At 36.8% G+C, this 22,413-nt stretch overlaps 2 protein-coding genes across 2 annotated transcripts in view; one reads left to right on the top strand and one right to left on the bottom strand.

Moving 5' to 3' along the window:
- Positions 1–8,513: 8,513 nt before the first annotated feature.
- On the bottom strand, positions 8,514–11,436 carry LOC106881392 (headcase protein homolog). The gene has a single exon (XM_014931768.3). The coding sequence runs from the start codon at positions 10,229–10,231 to the stop codon at positions 8,729–8,731; it is 1,503 nt and encodes a 500-aa protein (XP_014787254.1). The 5' UTR covers positions 10,232–11,436; the 3' UTR covers positions 8,514–8,728.
- A 7,007-nt stretch (positions 11,437–18,443) lies between these two features.
- LOC106881387 (extracellular signal-regulated kinase 2) overlaps positions 18,444–22,413 on the top strand; it is a 45,335-nt gene continuing 41,365 nt past the window's right edge. The window contains exon 1 of the mRNA XM_089358344.1: positions 18,444–18,573. Coding sequence (XP_089214470.1) covers positions 18,508–18,573 — 66 coding nt within the window. The 5' untranslated portion in view covers positions 18,444–18,507. The remainder of the gene's footprint in view (positions 18,574–22,413) is intronic.

Genomic DNA, 22,413 nt, shown 5'->3' on the forward strand with positions numbered 1-22,413 from the left:
TGTTGTCAATACAGGCCATTACTTATTTCCTCGTTTACCAAATTTTACCCAACAATGATGACATTGTTTATGTTTTGAAGAATTATTGTTGAAAGGAAGAGAAAGTCAAAAGGAATGGGTGTATTGACAAAAATTGGAAAAGAGAAGTTATGTAAACAGAAAGAAAAATCTGAAAGAATAGGAGAAAGTGAGATAAATGGAATTGAATAGGGTTCTGAAAGAAAAAAAAGAAAAGAAAGTTCAAAAAATAATATATGTAGAAATAATCAAGAGATTAAGACTCTATTCCTTAGAGCGTAGACAAGAAAGATATGCCATAATATACATCTGGAAGATCCTCGAAGGTATTGTCCCAAACTTTGGCATCGAAAGTTACACAAATAAAAGAACTGGATGCCATTGCATCAAACTCTCTCATGCACCAAATGTCAATTCCTGAAGTAAAATTGTGTAGCAACACCAAATGGCGGTGCCCCAGCATGGCCACAGCTCATGAGCTGAAACTGGACAAAATGAAAAATATAACTTCAAAGTATTCAGACATGGTAAAAGATGGATAACATCAAAGTAATCAGGCACAGGCATTGGTTGGTGCATGCATGACTGTGTGGTTACAAAGTTTGCTTTCCAAGGAAATGTTTTGGTTCAGTTCTACGACATGGTATTTTGGACAGTATATATATACATACACACACACACACACAAATGTTTGTGTGTGTGTGTATACATAAATATACACATATTTGCACAGGCATGGCTGTGTGGTAAGAAGTTTGCTTCCCAACCACGTGACTTTAGGTTTAATCCCATTGCATGACACTTTGGAAAAGTATTGTCTTCTGCAACCCTGGGCCAAACAAAACGTTGCGAGTGGATTTGGTTGATGTAAACTGAAAGAAGTGCATCATGTGTGTGTTACTGTTTCTTGCTTTGATATTGTGTGCTAACACATGTCTGCAACCTAAAATATTATTTCATACTTATTGAATGAAATTAGTCAATTTTTACCTGTTGATTTCAAATATGACAAAGACATTATCCTATCATGTACAGTTTCTGCACAAAATAGATTATTGCATATTACCATTATACTCAGATTTGACTATTGTCTTTTATTATTACTATTAATTGCTATATTTAGATAGACTATAACAGTATAACTAATAGGCATAATTTTGAAAAATAAACATCTAGCAATGTTTAGACCACTTCAGTTACACAGTGGTGCCCACATCACAGTAGCTTCAGTCACCTGCAGGCAGTCACGAAAGACATGCTTTACAAGGTCATGTTACTTAAGTTAAAATGTATCTTTATTTTATTGATGTTAATTCCTGTTTTTTTTTTTCCTCAATGTCTATTTGCTACATACATTGTTTAATTGTGTCATATGTTACGTTGCAATGCTCTTATATCTTTGTCCTATATCTTTGTCCTATATCTTTGTCCTATATGTTCTCATAGCTGAAACCACAGATTCACTGCAGACCATACTGATAGTGCTGGACACCATAACTCAGCAGCAGTCCTTAAAACAGACTGCATAGAAACGAAATATAAGTAGTACAAAGCTGAATAGAGGAGGTAAAGGAGTAGATCTACTTGAAGCACACAATGAATATGTGCCAAGACATGGATGCTGAGATCTCAAGGAGAATAAGGTCAAGATGGAGGGGATTTACCTTGATAAAAGATGTGCTCAAAACAAAGCTGTACAAGACCCTTTGTGCCAGTCTCTTGAATAGTACTGTTCTACATGTGCTTTTATAGACAAGTGAGACATAGGCTACGACAAAGAGGGAAGAACATCGATTTGTAACAATACAAAGAGCCATAGAAAGATACAGGTTAGGAATATTGTGAGAGTATAAGCAATTCAAGAATGTGGCAGAGTGAATGATGTGATTGCAGAATATCAAAAGCATAAGTTCCACTGGACTGGACAAATCAAAAGGTTTACAGACAACAGGTAAACATATGCAGTTGCTGAGTGTATCTGAGAGATCAGAAGAGGCTACTCAGAAAGCCTCCACGATGATGGGAAGACAATTTGGGCCAAGACGGAAAAGAATGATACAATCATCAAGACCAGTGGTGTTTAATAGCAGCCAATAGTCTGGTCAGTACAGGTAATACAGATGATTAAAGACTCATGAATATTTATCAATATTTATCAATGATAATGATGATGATACATATATATGCATACATACATATATATATTATACATACATGTATCAATTTTGTAATTAATTAATTACTTATCTAATCATCTCTATTTTCTTATATATACATAATACATATATATATACAAACATATATATACATACATACATTCACTGACCACTACACATATTTTTTTCTCTCATTTCTTTCTGTGTTCCTTTCTGTCGAAGAGCGTAGGCTCGAAACGTTAAAGACTTTCTCTATTCCTGAGCGTTATACTAATACATCCATTTGTTGTTTACACCACCTGTCTTCGTCTGTTGTTTTTTCATCAATTCTCCCCTATATATATATATATGTATATATATAGATATACATACACATACACAAACACATCTATACACTTAATCCACAGCTAAAATATATATAGAATCTCAGTGTCTAATCAGGTACTGGTGCCTGATTAGACACTATGCATATTGCAGACAGAGGAATCAATCACTGCAATCTCTTGTCATGGATGTCTACCATTGACAAATCCAATGGAGGCCAAAATCATGTGACCAGGTAGATCCGGGGCAGTAACATACAATTATCTCTCGCTAGTAATATAAACATGAGTGTTTATTTGCACCACAAGTCCACATGAATGATTCTCTCATGATAAATAATGCAGTATTCTGTGTTCTAAAACAATATCTACTTTTAAGTGGGGATAAATATTACCTTTGATATTAATACTAATTCTGTCACTATTAATTATTTGATCGCGGGCAAGTGTCTTCTACTATAGCCTCGGGCCAACCAAAGCCTTGTGAGTGGATTTGGTAGACGGAAACTGAAAGAAGCCCGTCGTGTATATATATATATATATATATATATATATATATATATATGTACGTGTGTCTATGTTTGTGTGTCTGTGTTTGTCCCCCCAACATCGCTTGACAACCGATTTTGGTGTGTTTACGTCCCTGTCACTTAGCGGTTCGGCAAAGAGATTGATAGAATAAGTACTAGGCTTCCAAAGAATAAGTCCTGGGGTCGATTTGCTCAACTAAAGGCGGTGCTGCAGCATGGCCACAGTCAAATGACTGAAACAAGTAAAAGAGTAAAGAGTAACATATATGAGGGTAAGTCAAAAGTTATCTGCACTTTCACCATAAGAGATCTTCATTATTGTCACTCTGTCTCCTATGCATGCGTGCTTATAGTTGGTACTATTGTGGTCATGTGATCGAAGTTTGAGCCTGATTGGACCATTTGTCTTTCGGGTTTTACAGTGTAAGCATGGCCACTCCACTAACAATGTGCACCAAAGAAGAACAAAGTGCAGCGATCCGATTTCTCTGGTCGGGAGGTGTGTCAGGTGCTGAAATCCAGTGGAGGCTTTTAGCACAATATGGAGACAGTGCACTACTGTGTAGTGTGTATGAGTGGATCGAGAAGTTTAAAAGTGGCTGGACAAGCATGATGCATGGAAAGGGAGAAGGATGCCTGTCAATCTCCTCCACCGATGAGAAGATTCAGCAAGCTTGAGAGATGGTAATGGTGAACCGACAAGTTATTATTGGTGAGGTAGCTCATTCTCTGCAGATTGGTCATGGTTCTGCCAATCAAACCATCCATGATGAGCTCGGCTTCCATAAAGTTTGTGCAAGATGGGTGCCGAGAAAGCTTACTGCAGAGAACAAGCACAAATGTCTTGAAGTCTCCCAATGTTTACTTGATCACTACAACAATGAAGGCATGGAATTTTTGAGCAGAATAATCACAGGAGATGAAATGTGGGTCCATCATTATGAGATGGAATCCAAAAGACAGAGTATGGAGTGGAAACATCTTGGCTCGCCAGCGATGAAGAAATTCAAGACTCAGTCTTCCGCAGGAAAGGTGATGCTAATCCATTTTTGGGACTCAAAAAGGAAGACTACTTGGAACTGGGGCGTACAACTAACAATGCTTTGCTGGCCAACAAATTGAAGCCAGCAATTCGCACCAAACACCGAAGCATATTGTCGAAGAAATTTTGCTGTTGCATGACAATGCATGCATATACATAGCTGTCCAGACCATTGAAAACATTAACCAATTGGGTTTTGAGGTACTAGAACACTCTGCCTACAGCCAAGATCTTGCCTCTTCCAACTATCATATCTTCAGACTGCTCAAAGATGGTTTACGTGGTTGTTGATTTTCTATGGATAAAGATGTGAAAGAAGTAGTGCATAAATAGTTGCATGACCAACTGAAAACCTTAAGTTTGTGGACCACTGGACCAAGTGCATCGAAAAGGAAGGAGACTATACAGAAAAATGATGTACTTGTTTATCCCCTGCTTTTGGGTAAATACATTTGAAAAAACAAGAGTGCATATAATTTTTGACTCACCCTCATATATAATATACAGGGTGTTCAGACTAAGCTTGATGAATTTTTATATCTCCTTTTTCAAGAACAGTTTGACGTTTTGGTAAACAGTTAACAATATTGGAGACCATAAAGATTACAGTTGTCATCATCATTTAACATCTGCTTTCCTTGCTGGTATGGGTTAGATGATTTGACTGGAACTGGTAAGCCGTAGGCATGCACCAGGTCCTAAACTTGGGCTTGGTTTCTACGGTTGGATGCCCTTCCTAACAACAATCACTCCAAGAGTTAATGGGCACTTTTTATGTGCCACTGACATGGGTGCCATTTATCTGACACCAGCAACAGCCATGATTATGATTTCACGGGTGCCATGTACATGACACAGGCAACAACTACAGTTTCACTTGGCTTGATGAATCTTCTCAAGCACAGCATATCACCAAAGGTCTTGGTCACTTGTCATCGTCTCCATGAGGCCTAACATTCAAAGATCATGCTACCGGCAATGGCCACGATTACAATTTCAGGGGTGCCATTCACATGACACAGTTATAGTTAAGAAAAATTTGACACAGAGGACTGTAAGCCATCTGAATATAGAAAAACAGTTACCTGTATCATGATGATTTACACCAGGTATCAAAATGCCAACATCATGACTGTAGCACAATGTTCTGTAAAAACTGTAAGACACAGCTGCGATGGACATTATGTAACCATGGCCAGCAGGAAAGGACACAACAGGTGTTCTGACTGTGTCCACATGCAGCTACTTCTCCTAGACTTAATCTAGTTGATATTTTAAAATAATTTTAGTTTTGGATGGGATAATTTTTTTCTTTTCCTTTTATGCAAAGTCAAATTTAACTTGAACACCCTCTATATAACATTATATATATATATATGTGACTGTGGATTTTCATGGATGAGTTCATGAACTTTGGTTCTTTTCTCTAAATTATATATATGATATATAAATATATCATCATTTAACATCTGCCTTCCATGGGTGATATAATATAATTAAGTATCTGGTTAAATTATGAAAGTAGAAGAGAATGTTTCCTCCAAAGATGGAACAGATTACCACTAAAATGCTGGTTGCAGAGAACTGCACCATCTACACATCTATTCTCAAACAAGATGTTAGGGACTGCCTGCACATTTTCTTATCCAGGTTTGGACTTTATCTTTGATGACCTGCCTCAACCCACTACCAATATGAACAATATAGGACTTACCTTATAACTAATCCAGGAGTAACCATATATCACAATCATTATGAACAGTCTTCAACTGATCTCATTGATAGCTTCTGATTTAATCTCTTGTAACATTCTACCTTCAAGTTGTAAAGGTATGTCATAATCTAACCAGACACCAGTTGTTTACCTGTCAACACCATTATTCTATTATGCATGTACTAGCTTGATTGAAACATGGCCTATAGCCAATCATCATTTAAGTGGGTATAACATCCCTGCATTTTTAGTTGCAATTCAAGTAGGAGTTTGTGCAGGAAGTCAGCCCGAGTACAAATTATGTGCATCTATAGTCTTACATCATCAAATGTAATGTTACCTAACATTTAATACTATAAGGAATATATTGTTCTACAATGCAGACTTTATAAATTTTTCTTCTCAGAAACTTTTTGTTTACTTTCCATGACTTGTCAATTTGCAGTTAGTCTGACATATATCTTTTTTTTTTTTAAAGAAATGACATTTTTTTTTTACAAAAGTTAACTAAATGAAGCTGTAGGACATTTAATTATTCATTTCCTAGCATTTACTTATTTATCTCACTCTAGATTTGGTAAATACCCACCTTCATTTTCAATCCTGCACTTGTAATATCCTTGTAGCATAAGATTATCAAAGATGTTTGTAAATGGTTCTTACATTTTACCACAACTCTGTGATATGCACATACAACCAGAACCAAACTGAATATGCATCCCACCCCCACTTTTTATTTTTTTCAGATTTAAATGTTTCAACAATGGAGATATGATTTTGCATGAAAAACAACTTTTCAAAATTTTTCAATCCCCACTTCATAATTATTCATCTTTAACTTTTTATAAATTCTTTAAAAAAAATTTTCCTGTGAACTAAATTTGCATAACCTGTTGAGTACTTCCACGCAGTGAGAAACGAAAACTGAGGAGGCGTTACAATTGTCAGTTTAAAAAATGTCAATGTATCGTTTCTCATAAGAAGGCCAACCATATATCCCCATTTGAATCTGTGAAGATTGAAACGGTATGAAGGAGTTGAAACTTTCAAAACTTATTCTAACACCAAGACAAAGAAAGCAGAATTATATGAATGAACACTACTTCCTCGTTATTGTCTAATATTTTGGTGATGGTTGGGGAATAAGAATAAATGTGCTGATCTATTCCTTATTTATTCAGGGGCATGTAATATTTCGACATTCAGAGAGGGGACGATTTTAAAAAAGGTAAATGGGACCAGAAATCAAGTAATCTCTAGTTTTGTTTGATGGACAAAGTAGGAGCTATTTCGTTTTGTAATCCAGAGAACGTATTTAAGTTCGCCATAATAAAATGAAAGTAAAATAATGATGTACTCGACTAAATCCGGCAATGAAATAAATGTGGGATGGGAACTGAACTGAGAGAGAACGGAATTATGTCGTACGTGACATTTGTATTAATAAGATGAACATTGAAAAAGCATTTTGCATTGTTGGGAATTGATTCATAATTCAGCGATATGCTGTAATGAACCAAATGCATTTAGTGAAGTGGATTATGTCCTATGCTTTCTTTCATTTTACAAGACTAGAAGTGCATGGACTGAGGGAGATTTAGCTTTTATTTCTAGCATACAGAACGAACAAGTAACTTGGCCTTTCTTACGTCGTCTGCTTTATAAGCAGACCTCCACGCACGCGCAAATCATTGGACGAGTTTAAAAACTTCCGGAAGGTTGGTGTCGGGACAGACGTGGGTGATGTCCGTCGATGATCTTTCAATGAAATAAAATCGGAAATATGCAAAAATAAATTTATCTATCCTCTCATTAAGAGAAACATAATCGTGAATGCTTAAAAGTGGGTTATTAAACATTTCTGTTTTCATTTCTCAACAAAATCATTTAATTAACTTATGAACGGAGTTTCATACAAAATAAAACATTTCTCATTTCTCTTTCTGTAAACTTTCAAATAAAGAATTTTTTTTTCTACGAAATTTGGTCAATTTTCAGTAGATTTTACATGCATTTTATTCTTATAGGAATGTTTTATTTTCTATAAATATTTTCTTCATAATGTAAATAAATGATAGATACTACGAAATGAAAACAAGTATCTACCAATGACACTTCATAACATACTTTTAAAACATTATTCGTTTCGCTTACTCAAGATAGCCGAGCCAAATATAGTTTTGTACATACCCAATCTCATTTCATTTTATTTTTAAAGGAAATGTTTTATTTTCTATGACGCTACCTTCATAATGTAAATAAATGATGATACTAAGAAATGAAAACAAGTATCTAACAATGATATTTCATAACATACCTTTTAAGCATTATTCGTTTCGCTTCCTCAAGCCAAATATAGTTTTGTACATACCCAATCTCATTTCCTTTTATTTTCAATCCCGCACTTAACACGTCCCCAAAAGATTCGCAGTTTTAAAGCGTAGAAATGGAAGGGGGGGGGGAAATCATTCAAAAAAAGTTCAAAACAAAACATTTGCGGGGAGGGAAATTGAAATTTTGAACAGTTGTTTTTTTCGAGCAAAATCATAATCTCCGTTGTTAGAAACATTCGAATCTGTATAAATTTTTTGATTAAAAACAAAACAAGAAAAGGGCGGGGTGCCTTATTGGACACGTCCGCCCTACATTGTTTTGTCTTGATTTCTTCATCACGACATTTTAGCATGGCAACATGGTGGAAAAAGCTGTAAGAACTGAGATAGGAACTAATACTGTACACAATTATATATTCTTCTCATGCACAATTATATATTTTTCAGTGCATGTCAAAAAAAGGTTATAGCTTTAAAAAAAATATAAGAAACATTTAGAATGATATTCTTAATTACGTTAAAAATGTGTCCGTAATAATTATGGGATGGAAAAATGTTTGTTGCGTATTTTTTTAAATACGGAAAGTTTCGACAAAAATTTTATGTTTTTTTTTAGTTCCATATAGGTGTTTTAACCAAAAATATTTCATGTAATGGCCTTATAAAGTGATAGTCTTTGATTTTACAGTATGGACATTCTATTATATGGCTGTACTCACTGTAGTAAGGTAAACCCGTAGTAACATCGACCACAGCTCTGCAACAGTGCCTGCATGTTAAACGTTTCGGACAGCACGGCATAGCAGCAAAAATGTCGTAAGAGTACATGGTACCTAATAAAAGTGTACTCCCATCCCACCTTTTCTTGCAGGCTGAGCATCGTATATCTGTCTTGCCTTCCAAACAATGAATACAGACGGCGTTAAGATATTGAGGTTTCCCATCAAAAACAACTTGAATTTGGTGATGTTGATAGTTGGTGTCAGTCGAATCTCCACCGATGCTATTTACATGGGTTGTCTCTTTCACCGTATTTTTTTGGTAGGGTTCTGGAGAGAGAAACAGAGTTCCATCTATGAGTGGATAACGATCGAAGACGGGTAGTTCACATCTGCAGAGCACGCATGGTAAGGATCCCATTTTGTGGATGCTAAGAGTTGACAGCACGAAGATCCTTGTATCATCGTTTCCATGCGAGCATTCGTCCTCCATCTTTATATAATACGGGTTTTGTTTATAACGACGCAAATTTTTAAAAGCAGACAAGTCATTTCTTCGTTTAAATATGCTTCCACTAACCTCATTGCCAGTGCTATATCCACCACTGCCACATATAGTGTTTCCAGCAACTACAGAATCTCCGTTTTCAGGCTTGTTTTTCTTTAACTGATTATTTACATTGTTAGTCTGAGATGGTGATCCAGCTGGAGTGGTCGGAGAACTCGATAAATAGTTGTTTGGCGGACTGGAGCCAGTACTAATACTGTTGGTTCTAAGTCGGCTACCGTGTGTGTTAGAGTTATGGTTCGGATTCATCCCGCTTTTACTGGTCATTACAGCAATAGGTTTGTCGTTTTTCTTTTTATGTTTGCGATTCTTCTTGGCGTTGTCATTCTGCGGTGGCGGGATGTAGTTGAGGTCTTTGCGCAGGTGACCACGGCTGCATCTACAGTCACAGGCTTTGAAAGCCAAATCATAGCCTTTTTTGGTCCAGAGGTTTTGCAGCCTCTGCTTCTCGCTCCAGCTGCGGGCTCGACCGCATGATCGAAGGTAGGCCAACACTCCTTGCTCCCATGTTTCAAAACAGAGTTTGTGCATCCACTGACCAACGGTGCAGTTTTCATTATTGCACACAACTCTAACTGCATCGCACGGGTCGGAAGGGTCTATTAAATCCTTAATGTCGCTGCATCCGTGAGGCACACAACATTGGTTGCTGGTGCTTTGATTGTCGTTGGCGCCCTGGCCTTGTTGTTGGTTGTTGTAATTGTTGTTGTGCTGTTGACCTCCTCCGCCCAATCCGATATCCTGCTGATACTGTTGTTGTTCGTCAACATTGTTATTGTGTTCGTCCTCACGTGTGCGGTTATGGCGGTTGTGCTTGTGGGCTGGCATTACGCGATGGAAGGGATTAGTGAAATGTCTGTGTTAAGTCTTAATTATTTTGGTTTCTGATTCCTGTTTTAACAAAGGACTGCCACCACCATTGCAACCAATTACCACCACCATTAATGATGCTCAAACCTCAATACAATCCACACCCACACATTACACAACTTTGTCTCCAGAGTTCTTTACAAAAGCAAAAAAAAAAAAAAAATAATAATAAATAAATGAAATAAAAGGGAGATAGAAGAAGGAAAGAGAATGTTGTGGTCGAATCAAAACAGTGTCGTTGTTTACAAAATATTTAAAGCACGGGTCGATGTAAATTAATAATAAAATTCAATTTACAATGTATTTGCGAAGGAACTGCAAGTGTCATGTGTGTGTAGATGTACATGTGTGTGTGTGTGTGTTTACACGTAAAACTTGTTTTTAAAGTACACCGAAACACGGCTCCAATGAGAGGAATCTGGTAAAAATAGTCATAATAGAAGGTAGTGAGGTGACAATGCAATAAGGATGCTGGGTAGTAGGGGCGAGAGATCGTTTCCAAATAGATTTCAATATACGTTTTGTTTTTGTTTTTTCAAATTACTTTACGAAATGGAAACCAAAATATCATTCTCCGTACATCATAGTAGTTTTCCTTCGATGAGGATTGAATGTAAGAAGATACAAAATAATAAAGCTGGTAGTGTATGCCTTGTTCACCCGTATTATTTCCCCATCTTGGTAACTTGATTCGCTGCAACGTTTGTAGATCGCTGTTGATATAAGAGAAGAAGGAGTAGTAGTTGTAGCAGTAGAAGTGGCATATGACAATACGTCTCAAACCACGCCTCCTCGGGTAACTGTCTCCGCTTCCCATTGGTCAAATTATTTCCTTGTTATTGCTTTATTTTTATGGTGTGCATTTTTGTGTTTTTTTTTACAATCTATGATTGACACAGTAACCTCGGTCGTGGCGCGTGCGTGATGAGTAAATTATGTTTAAAATGTTTTCACACGCGCACGTAAACACATTTTGGACACAAAAATGTATGCATATACGTAGAAATCTGTATTTTTATACTTTTATAGAGGATCTTGCGTGTAATCTGCACTTTAATAAATATAGCGATTTGAAGTCCTACGACTAAGAGATTAATCATGCAATTAATAAACAAAAACTATCTCGGCGATCAGTGAAAGAGAAACAATTCGGAGACATGCAAAAATTGATTTGGGTATCCTGAGTAAGCGGAACGAATATGTTAAGGCTTAGAAGTCACTAAATATGTTTAATAACCCGTTGATATTTTATTATTATATATATTTTTTTGTTTATTTAAAGATTTAACTTTTTTCATTGCTATAACTTCAATGATGAAGTTGTTGAATAACTTCGAAAGGCCTACAAATAAAATTATAATTATATCGTCACACTTCTATAAACACGTTACAAATTGGTTATGCCGTTAAGAATAATAATAGGAATGATCACCCATGAACAACAACAACAACAACAACAATAATAATAATAATAAAACTGGAAACATTCCTAAGACATCTTAAAAATAAATTTGAAAGTATTTAACCAAAAGGAACATTAGTATATTTTCCTTGATTAATTTAATGACTTATAAGTATGTATATATTTCTTTCGCTTACTCGAAATACCCAAGTCTAATTTTGTATTTCACTAAATTGTTTTGATTTATCCACCTAAAACCAGAGCCCGCCACTTTGGCAAAGAAAAGGTGTACTTTAAAGGTAGATAACTCCAATAAATCAATTGAAATTAAAGAAAATAGAGAAAATGTTGCTTTTTAGAAGCAATGGACATAGGATCTTTTCGGTTTGAAATGCCTCATCCAATTTTATTGAACATTTCTACTCAGATGTAACTTTTCGTGCCAATTACAAAAATCACATTCAATTTTGGAGAAAACAAAAAAGTTATGCTTCTGCAAAGCTTGAATTCTTTCTTCTAATTTTAGCCAATCAGATTTATTCATTCTTGATAACGTTATTTGTATATGCCCCCTTAACAACCAATGGGAACCATCTTGGGACAAGGGTTAGGGTTACAGTTAGGGTTTGTAGTGTATTACAAAATTTCAGTCAAAACGTGAATTTGTTGTCTTCTCTCATTTTCATTAAATCATCATAATCATCATCATTGGTGTCGTCGTCGTTTTAACGTCCACTTTTTCATGTTTGCATGGATCAAACGGAATTTATTGAAGCAGGTTTTTCTATCGCTTGGTGCCCTCCCTATCACCAGCTTCCATCTGTTTCCAAGAAAGGTAATATTTCGTTATGGGTGGCTGTATTTTCATGGCTGTTTGTGTCATTGTGGTGCTCATTTACATCTTGCCTTGTGTCAAGACAAGGAAACAAAAATGTGCACAACATGCACACAAATATATGTCATTGTCACTGTCGTGCAACTGGTGTCTTTTGTTTCCAATCTTTCATGGAAACATGTTTGGACATGGGAAAATAATCCGTTACCTGGAAACAGGCAAGGGTTGGTGACAGGAATGATAGCCAATTGTAGAAAATCTGTCTCAACAAATTCCATCTGATCTATGGAAAAATGGATGATGATATGTGCGTGGCTGTGTGGTGAAGAGTTTACTTCCCAACCACATGGTTCTGGATTCAGTCCCACTGCATGGCACTTTAAGCAAGTGTCTTCTACTATAGCCTTGGGCCAGCCAAAGCCTTGTGAGTGGATTTAGTAGACGGAAACTCAAAGAAGCCCGTCGTATGTGAATATATTTATGTGTGTGTGTCTGTGTTTGTCCCCCACAGCATCGTTTGACAATCGATGTTGGTGTGTTTTCGTTCCCATAACTTAGCAGTTTGGTAAAAGTGACCGATAAAATAAGTACTAGACTTACAAAGAATAAGTCCTGGGGTCAATTTCTTCAACTAAAAAAACCATTAAGGTGGTGCTCCAGCATGGCTGCAGTCAAATATCTGAAACAAGTAAAAGAATAAAAGAATATGATGAACTCTCCCATCAAAGATAATGTATGAATGTTCAGCTTTTGTTGAGCAATCTGCACAAATGGTTTGTTTATAGTGATCAAATGTATGTGCTGTGCACTAGCTCACTCTCTCCATCAAATCGACATTGCCTGAACAGGTGCACGGAGTACTACATGTCAGGTGTTGAAGTGACTGCGGAGCAATGTTTGATGAAGTGTTTGACTCAAGAACACAATGCACAACTCAGTCTAGGAATTGAAACCACAATCTCATGATCGTTAGTGCAACACCCTAACCACAAGGCCATGCGTCCTCATATGTAAGTGTGTGTGTGTGTGAGTAGTTAATTCAAATAAATGAATAATAGAATTAGCAGACAACAAGAGGACATACACACATATATATACTGTATATATATATATATATATATATATATATATATATGAGAGGTGCCGCAATATCAAAGGCAGGTTAACTAGGAAGTTAGTTTTTGCATGTGGCAGATGTTCAGGTGCAATAAACACTGAAAATATGCAGAAAACAACTTCTGTCTCATTTCAGGGAGAAAAATTAGAGGTAGTTGATAGCTTCCGCTATCTGGGTGACCAAGTTAGTAGTGGCGGTGGGTGCGCTGAAAGTGTAGCTGCTAGAATAAGAATAGCCTGGGCAAAGTTCAGAGAGCTCTTACCTCTGCTGGCAACAAAGGGCCTCTCTCTCAGAGTAAAAGGCAGATTGTATGACGCATGTGTACGAACAGCCATGCTTCATGGCAGTGAAACATGGGCTGTGACTGCTGAGGACATGCGTAGGCTTGCAAGGAATGAAGCCAGTATGCCCCGATCAATGTGTAATGTCAGTGTGCATACTAGACAGAGTATTAGTACCTTGAGAGAAAAGTTGAACTTACGAAACATCAGTTGTGATGTGCAAGAGAGACAATTGCACTGGTATGGTCATGTAGCGAGAATGGATGAGGATAGCGGTTGAGGGAGCCTGTGGAAGACCTGGGATGAGGTGGTGAGGCATGACCTTCGAACATTGGGCCTCACCGAGGCAATGACTTCTGACCGAGACCTTTGGAAATATGCTGTGCATGAGAAGACTCGGCACGCCAAGTGAGACCTAAATCTAAGGCTTCAGCCAGTCCACTTGTGCGTACCTTCCTTCATTGGACACTAAACTCCACTTGTGAAGACCTGTTGAGGCAAGTGAAATCGAAATCGAGTTAAATTGGACACTAAACTCCACTTGCGAAGACTTGTTGAGGCAAGTGAAATCGAAATCGAGTTAAATTGGACACTAAACTCCATATGCGAAGACCTGTTGAGGCAAGTGAAATCGAAATCGAGTTAAATTCGATGACTGGCACCCATGCCAACATCGTCTCCTTCATTGGGACACGAAACTCAGCTTGCGAAGACTTATTGGGGCAAGCGAAATCGAAATCGTGATGGCACCTGTGCCCAGCGTCGCCTTTCTGGCAATTATCTCATCTTTATGGCTGGGGATTTCAATGGGCATGTTGGACGGCAGCCTGGTATCTTCCGTGGTGTTCATGGGGGCCATGGAATTAGTTCCCGAAACGTATGGCCCTCCCTGATGAAGAATGTATCCCCCACCATAGACTAGTCATTTGCGACTTTAGACTCCAAGTCAGAAGAATGCCAAGAAACAGACCAATCTGGAAAAGAAGGGCCTGGAAGCTTAAAGACCCTTCATATTGTCAGACATTTAGGGATATCCTAATTGAGAAATTTGATGAGAGTGAGGAGGAGCTACAAACTCGTGACATAGAGGGCAACTGGGAATTCCTGTGAGACAGCTTGCTGAGTGCCACAGACCAAATCTTTGGCTGGTGCAAAATCCCTTCCAGACCTAGTGTAATGTAGACAGGGCCATTAGAGCAAAGAAACAGGCCTGGAGGAGTGGGGGCAGCAGGGAACTATATCAGGTAGCTGGAAAGGAATCTAGGAGACAGGTAAATCTAGCCAAAGGAGAAGCAGAAAAGAAGTTTGCCTGTGTCCAGTGTCGCGAGGACCAAAGGACTGAAATATTTCAGATTGCAAGACTTTGTGAGAGAAAATTGTGATGTCATTGAAGAGTAATGTGTCTGCATGGATGATGGTGCACTTGCTTTTAATGAGTCTGTAAAGAAAGAAACTTGGAGATGCCATTATGAAAGACTGCTGAACATAGAGAATGAATGGGAGGAGGAGAGTCTGCCAAATGTTGACCCAATTGAGGGACCAGCTACCCGAATCGACAGCACACTGGTAGATAAAGCAATTAAGGACATGAAAACAGGAAAAGCCCTTGGCTCATCAGGAATCACTGCTGAGATGATTAAAATATCTAGTGGTGTGGGTTATGGTCTAGTCACCCGTATTGTAAATCAGGTGGTTCATGAAGGAGTCATACCCAATGACTGGTGTAATAGCACCATAGTCAACTGCTACAAAGGGAAAGGTGATGTCTTAGCTAGAAATAATTACAGAGGTATCAGATTGTTGGATCAGGTGATGAAAGTTATGAAGAGGGACATGGCCCAGCTTGTTAGGGAGAGAGTTAGTCTAGATGAGATGCAATTTGGTTTTGTGCCAGGTAAAAGCACCACTGATGCTATATTTCTGGTAAGGCAGCTGCAGGAGAAATACATAGCCAAAGACAAACCTCTATACTTGGCTTTTGTTGAGTTGGAGAAAGCTTTGGACAGGGTCCCCCGATCCCTTATCTTGTGGTCAATGCAGAAACTAGGGATAGAAGAGTGGTTGGTGAGAGCTGTACAGGGATGCTACCAATAAGGTGAGGGTGAGCAATGAGTACAGCGAAGAATTCAGGGTACAGGTAGGGGTTCACCAAGGATTGGTGCTCAACCCCCTCTTGTTTATCATAGTCCTCCAGGCAATAACAGAGGAATTCAAGACAGGCTTCCCCTGTTTTCTCTCTGCTGATAACCTTACTCATATAGTTAAATCATTACCTGAATTAAGGAAGAAGTTTCAGGTATGGAAGCAAGGTTTAGAATCAAAGGGCCTTAGCGTTAACCTAGCAAAAATCAAAGTCATAGTAAGTAGGAAGGCAGACAAATCACAGATCCCTTCAGGTAGACAGCCCTACTCAATCTGTAGAAAAGGTATAGGTAGAAACTCCATAAGATGCACCCAGTGTAAGCTTTGGACATATGAAAGGTACAGCAACATCAGAAGAAGGTTAACAGGGAAACTAACTTTTGTATGTGGAAGGTGCACAGGTATAATAAATGCTGAAAATACACAGAAGATAGACTCCATCAACTGCCATTGGGGCAAACTAGAGGTAGTAGATAACTTCCGTTATCTTGGTGGCCAAGTTAGTAGTGGAGGTGGTTGCTCTGAGAGCGTAGCTGTAAGAATAAGATTAGGCTGGGCAAAGTTCAGAAAGCTCCTACCCCTACTGGCAACAAAGAGCCTCTCTCTCAGAGTGAAAGGCAGATTGTTTGATGCCTGTGTGCGAACAGCTATGCTACATGGCACTGAAACATGGGCTGTGATAGCCGAGGACATGCGTAAGCTTGAAAGAAACGAAGCTAGTATTATGCTTTGCTGGATGTGCAATGTCAATGTGCATGTTCGACAGAGTGTAAGCATCTTGAGAGAAAAGTTAGGCATAAAAGGAAACAGATGTGGTGTGCAAGAGAGACTGGTATGGTGTATTCCATTAATACACCCACTCTTTTACCTTATAATGGAGTGCTTGTTTTTCCTGACTTGGATTTCAAAACACCTGTGTGTGTGTGTGTGTGTGTGTGTGTGCTTGTGCACACGCGTGTATGTGTATGTGTTCGTGCGTGTGTGTGTGCATGCGTGCATGTGTATTTGGTGCTTCCCTGGCCAGGTTGGGTTCTATTGTCAGTTACACTTAAAATTGTTTCATATGTTAATCAAAAATTTTATTCAAAACCTATATAATTGGATCTCTTAAAATCAAGACATGAAAAATGGAACAGTTATACTAGCTAAGTTAAACTGGATTAAACAATAGGTGTAGGTGTGGCTGTGTGGTAAGAAGTTTGCTCCCCATCCACATAATTCTGGGTTCAGTCCCACTATGTGGCTCCTTTTCTGCCCTCTACTAAAGCTTCAGGCTGACCAAAGGTTTGTGAGAGGACTTGTTAGATAGAAACTGAAAGAAGTCCGTCGTATACATACATACATACATACACACACACACATACTTGCATATGTGTGTCTGTGTTTGTCTCCCATCACCATTTGACAACTGGTTTTGGTGTGTTTACGTCCTTGTAACTTAGCGGTTCAGTAAAGGAAACCGATAGAATAAGTACCAGACTTAAAAACAATTAAGTACTGGTTGATTCGTTCGGCAATAATTTGTTGCGTGTATTATTTCCACGAGTGAATACGCAACATATGTTATATGATGGTACGCAAGATTTCATAGTAAAATCAAAGGAGACTTTATACCAAATCAGCTAAAAATTCTTCAAGGCGGTGCCCCAGTATGGCCGCAGTCTAATGACAGAAACAAGTAAAATTTAGAAACATTACAACACTGTCCCAAAGTTCAACGAAGCGACGCAGGTAATTACCATTAAGAAGTGTCACCTGATGCATGAACTTCAAAGCAGTGACATATTTAATTCATACGTTTCCAATACTAACTTGATACTTTATTCATAAATAATAAATTATCATCGAAGCGTCAACTAAAAGATATAAAAAAAGTAACAGATAAAAGAAGAATTCATTTCGAAAACTTGTGATAATTATATTTAACTTGAACAGAGTGTTGGATACTATCTAAAAAGAAAGAAAAATTAGCATACATAGAATGCTCTTCTTATAGTTAAATAAAGAGACTTCGCTTAACGAACACCGGCAAGTTGCTAGAGAGATCGATTTTCAATTTTTTTAGCGAGTTTAAATTTGAAACGAAGCGTAAATTAACAAAACTGAATTTATCTCGCCTTCAGACAGGACTGTAAACAATAAAGTAAAATTATGCATGAAAATAACTTAGTAAAAACCGTTATAATACAAAAATACATATAACAAGAACAGACTGCATCTGTTGCTAGGTAAACAAATAACTTTATTCTGTTAGTATTCATTCGCAAATTCTGTAAGTTTTTATTTGACTATGTATTTTATTGATGATTGATAAATAAAACCGAAGTACACTTTTCAGTCGTAGTTTTGTTTAATGTTTTCCAGTTATTAATGTCAAATATTAACACTTGTTAAAGTGCACTACATTTGTATGCGCATTGATTCAATGTCTCACATTGTTACCTTTGTATATTAAAAATGACAGCAGATCTAGAAGCACACATTACTAAGAAATATGATATAAAAAAACGGCTTGGTAAAGGAGTAAGTTTTTAAAAAATTAATTCAAATAACGTTTTAAATTGGTTAAACATTTTTGTGTGTGAGTCTATGAAAATCTCTCTTTTGTTTATTTTTGAAAGATGTTCAGAAGAAAACAAAATTGTACCACAAGACGATCAAGCAACAACTTGGCAGTCACCTGCTAAACTTGTGAAACATTATGCATTCTCTTTACTGCCCCACGTACTTTGATTTATGATTTCTTGTTTTACTTATTTTCCTAGATATTGCAGGTTCTCGACTTACTCCCACTGTTTTAATTGGAGTACTGAAAATATAATGGCATTCTTTAAATAAAAGTAATAGTTTTGTCTAATCGATCAGAACGTCTATAATTTTAGATGTTTGGTAGAATTGTCAAAGCATCGGATAAACCGCTCTACTGTTGTTAGTATCACTTCTTTAGGTCCTGATTTCAAGTCCGTCCAAAGTTAACTTGGCATAACTACAGGGTTTTACCCCCCAGACTTTGAGAGGTCATAACTTTCAGAAAAATGAATTTTTTTTAATGAAATTTTCTACGCATATAGTATTAACTGGGTAAAACCCTGTAGTTATGCCGAAGATTTTATTGTTAAAGTTTATGTGCTGTAAATCAGTTAAACCTCTGCAATATACAAAATATTTTAGCAGTTTTTTTTATACAGTTCTTAGTAATATTTAATTATAGAGATATCATATAATTAAAAAGAAAACTGAATGAGTACGAGGGTCCAGTGGAGTAAAATAAAAATCAAAGGAGTGCAGAGAAAAAAAAAAGGTTGAGAAACACTGATATAGAGTATCAGACAAGTAACAGCTGGTGCTATTTATATTCCAATAAGGTATCATAGATGTGAATGGAATTGAAAAGGAACCAGCATCATTCATTATTGGAATGTAATACCTTGATGCTATTTTGGATGATATGCAGATTATATCTTTCACACAAATTGACATTATTTCCTGAATGTTGATTTCATTTAATTTTTTAAAATAATTTTCTAGTTGACCTACCACTACTGGGTTATTCCAGTGAAATTCAACAAATTTACGCCATTCATTAGTATCCATGAGAGGAGTGATTCCTGAAAAGTTTAGCCCCTTAGCTATTACAATTCAGATTTTATTACCATTTAAAGTTTTAGGAAATTTCCAAAATTTTTGAACTATTGAATTTCTTTTATTTTTAGGGGCCAATCATCTATATATATAAAAATGAGAATGTCTGTCTGTCTGTCTCTGTGTGTGTGTGTGTGTCCCTAAAACTCGAGAACTACACAACCAATTTCATTCAAATTTTACACATGTCTTACTTAGGGTTCCGGTTGTGTTTTAGTCAAAACAAATTTTTAACTTCTTGCAGAGTTCGAGCCCACAGCAACATAATATCTCCTCCACTATTTAAGTATTACGTGTCAAAAGTGAAACAAAAACACTCATGTCAAATACTTTCACTTTAAAAATGAAACTATTCCACTAACTGAAACAATCACATTTCGATACTGTAATGACAGATACTTTCACTTTAATGGTGTGTGTATATATATATATATATATATATATATATATATATACAGAGAGAGAGAGAGAGAAAGAGAGAGAGATGTATATGTATACATATACATGTATATGTACACGTATATGTATAGATCTATATGCATACATGTATATGTATACATGTGTGTAGATGTATATATATAGGTGTACATCTAATATGTACACATATATAAATGCATACAGATATCTATACATATATACACCCATACATACACATATATATGCACACAAACACACACATTAGTCATTTGTTTTCTTATCCAAAACTACGTCAAAAGTATTGAATGGATCTTTAAGAAATTTGCAAATTATATTCTATGCATAATGGTCATAACCCCCATGAAAATTCATATATTTTTGATGTTGATGAAATTTTAACCATACAGATTACACACAAATAAAGTAATATTTCTAAAAATTTTTCTTCTTAGAAGTTACAAAGACCCCTTCATGGGGACTTCACACCCACAATTTAGTCATTTTTCCTAAGCAAAGACGAATACAGTTGTACCATTGGTAGCTATAGGGTCACCCGAACATAACAGATGAGCATTATTTGTTTTAACCATACAGATTACACACAAATAAAGTAATATTTCTAAAAATTTTTCTTCTTAGAAGTTACAAAGACCCCTTCATGGGGACTTCACACCCACAATTTAGTCATTTTTCCTAAGCAAAGACGAATACAGTTGTACTATTGGAACCTATAGGGTCACCCGAACATAACAGATGAGCATTATTTGTAATTCAACGGTACAACAGTGTAAGACTATCCTTTCAGATATACTTACATTGTGATTTCTGCAATGTGGTGCATAAATTGTCAAGTAAATGAGACTCATCTTTGCCTCCACTGATTCACTTGCAAAGTGATGAGTAAAATTATTTCGTTGCAGACCTCCTTTGAGTCTCTCTATTATCACTGCAACACACATAGTCCCCAGTTGGTAACATTGATTTCAAGGCCTTCCCAGATGAGTGACTGGTTGTTCGGAGACATTTATTGATTGTAAATATTTTCTGCCCAGTTACCTATCGGTAGAGTGGTCATTTGCAAACTCCAGAGGTGACGCTTTCATTTCCCTTTATTCCAAACGTCACACATTGTTGTTTCTATTGAGTCATGCCCTTCCAATTGCTATAGATCCATAATGCATCTTAAAGCTGTACCTGTCACCTGTATGGTGAGGAATCCTACATTGGGGAGTAGTAATGACTAGGCTAGGGTAGCTGACTGATTATCGTGATCATTCGTCTTCTGCTTTCCTGTAGCTTTGCTCTCTTTTACAAACCCAGTGAACATACATATATTTCCTATTTTAAAGAAATTCAAACAATACATATTACACACAAGTTAAAAAGATTCCCAACAATTAAACTTCTCTGGTTGACATTAATACACCCATCACCAATAGGGGCCTTAACTCCCACAATTTTCAGCTCCATGAGCTCCATTTTTCAGGAGCAAAATTCTTTTAAGGTCCATGTAGTGTCTTAGGCCAAAAAAATTTTTAACTTCCTGCATAGTTCGAGCCCACAGCAATATCTTATCTCCTCCACTATTTCAGTATTATGTGTCAAAAATGAAACAATAACATCACTCTACTGTAATGTCAGATACTTTCACTCTAACACTGAAACTATTCCACTATTTCAGTATTACCTGTCAAAAGTGAAACAATAATATGTCGCTACTGTAATTTCAAATATTTTCACTTTAATATTTTCAATTTCATACTGAAACTATTAAAGTGAGACTATACTCTCACATATATACAGGCATACTATAAGACCCAAGTAAAAACATTCCCAACAATTCAACTTCTCTGGTTGATATTAACACCCCCACCCCCAATAGGGGCCTTCATTCCCACATTTTAGAGCTCCATGAGCTCCATTTTGCAGGAGCAAAATCTTTTTCACAGGTTCCAGAAGACTGAAATTTTGGAATATGCGCATAAAGATCAATAGTATGGGATACATGTCTCATGATTAGAATTTTTTTAGGGTGTGTAAAGAGGGAAAGAACCCTCATGTGCAATTTTGATGAAATTCGAATCATATGTATTCCAGTTCCTTACAGAAAATATAACAGAAAAGTCTCATTTTTCAATTGCATGTAACACGGGCAACGCCGGGTATCTCTGCTAGTTCTAAATAGGTTTGATACCTTGGAAAGTTTCTTTAATCCCCACCAACTCAACTCCCTTAGACACTAAACATCAATTCTTTTGACTCAGCTAATGTAGAAAAATGCCAACCAAAAATTGCAAAATTTCA

Source organism: Octopus bimaculoides, chromosome 10 (assembly GCF_046866305.1).
Source record: "Octopus bimaculoides isolate indiv1 chromosome 10, ASM4686630v1, whole genome shotgun sequence".
NCBI lineage: Eukaryota > Metazoa > Mollusca > Cephalopoda > Octopoda > Octopodidae > Octopus > Octopus bimaculoides.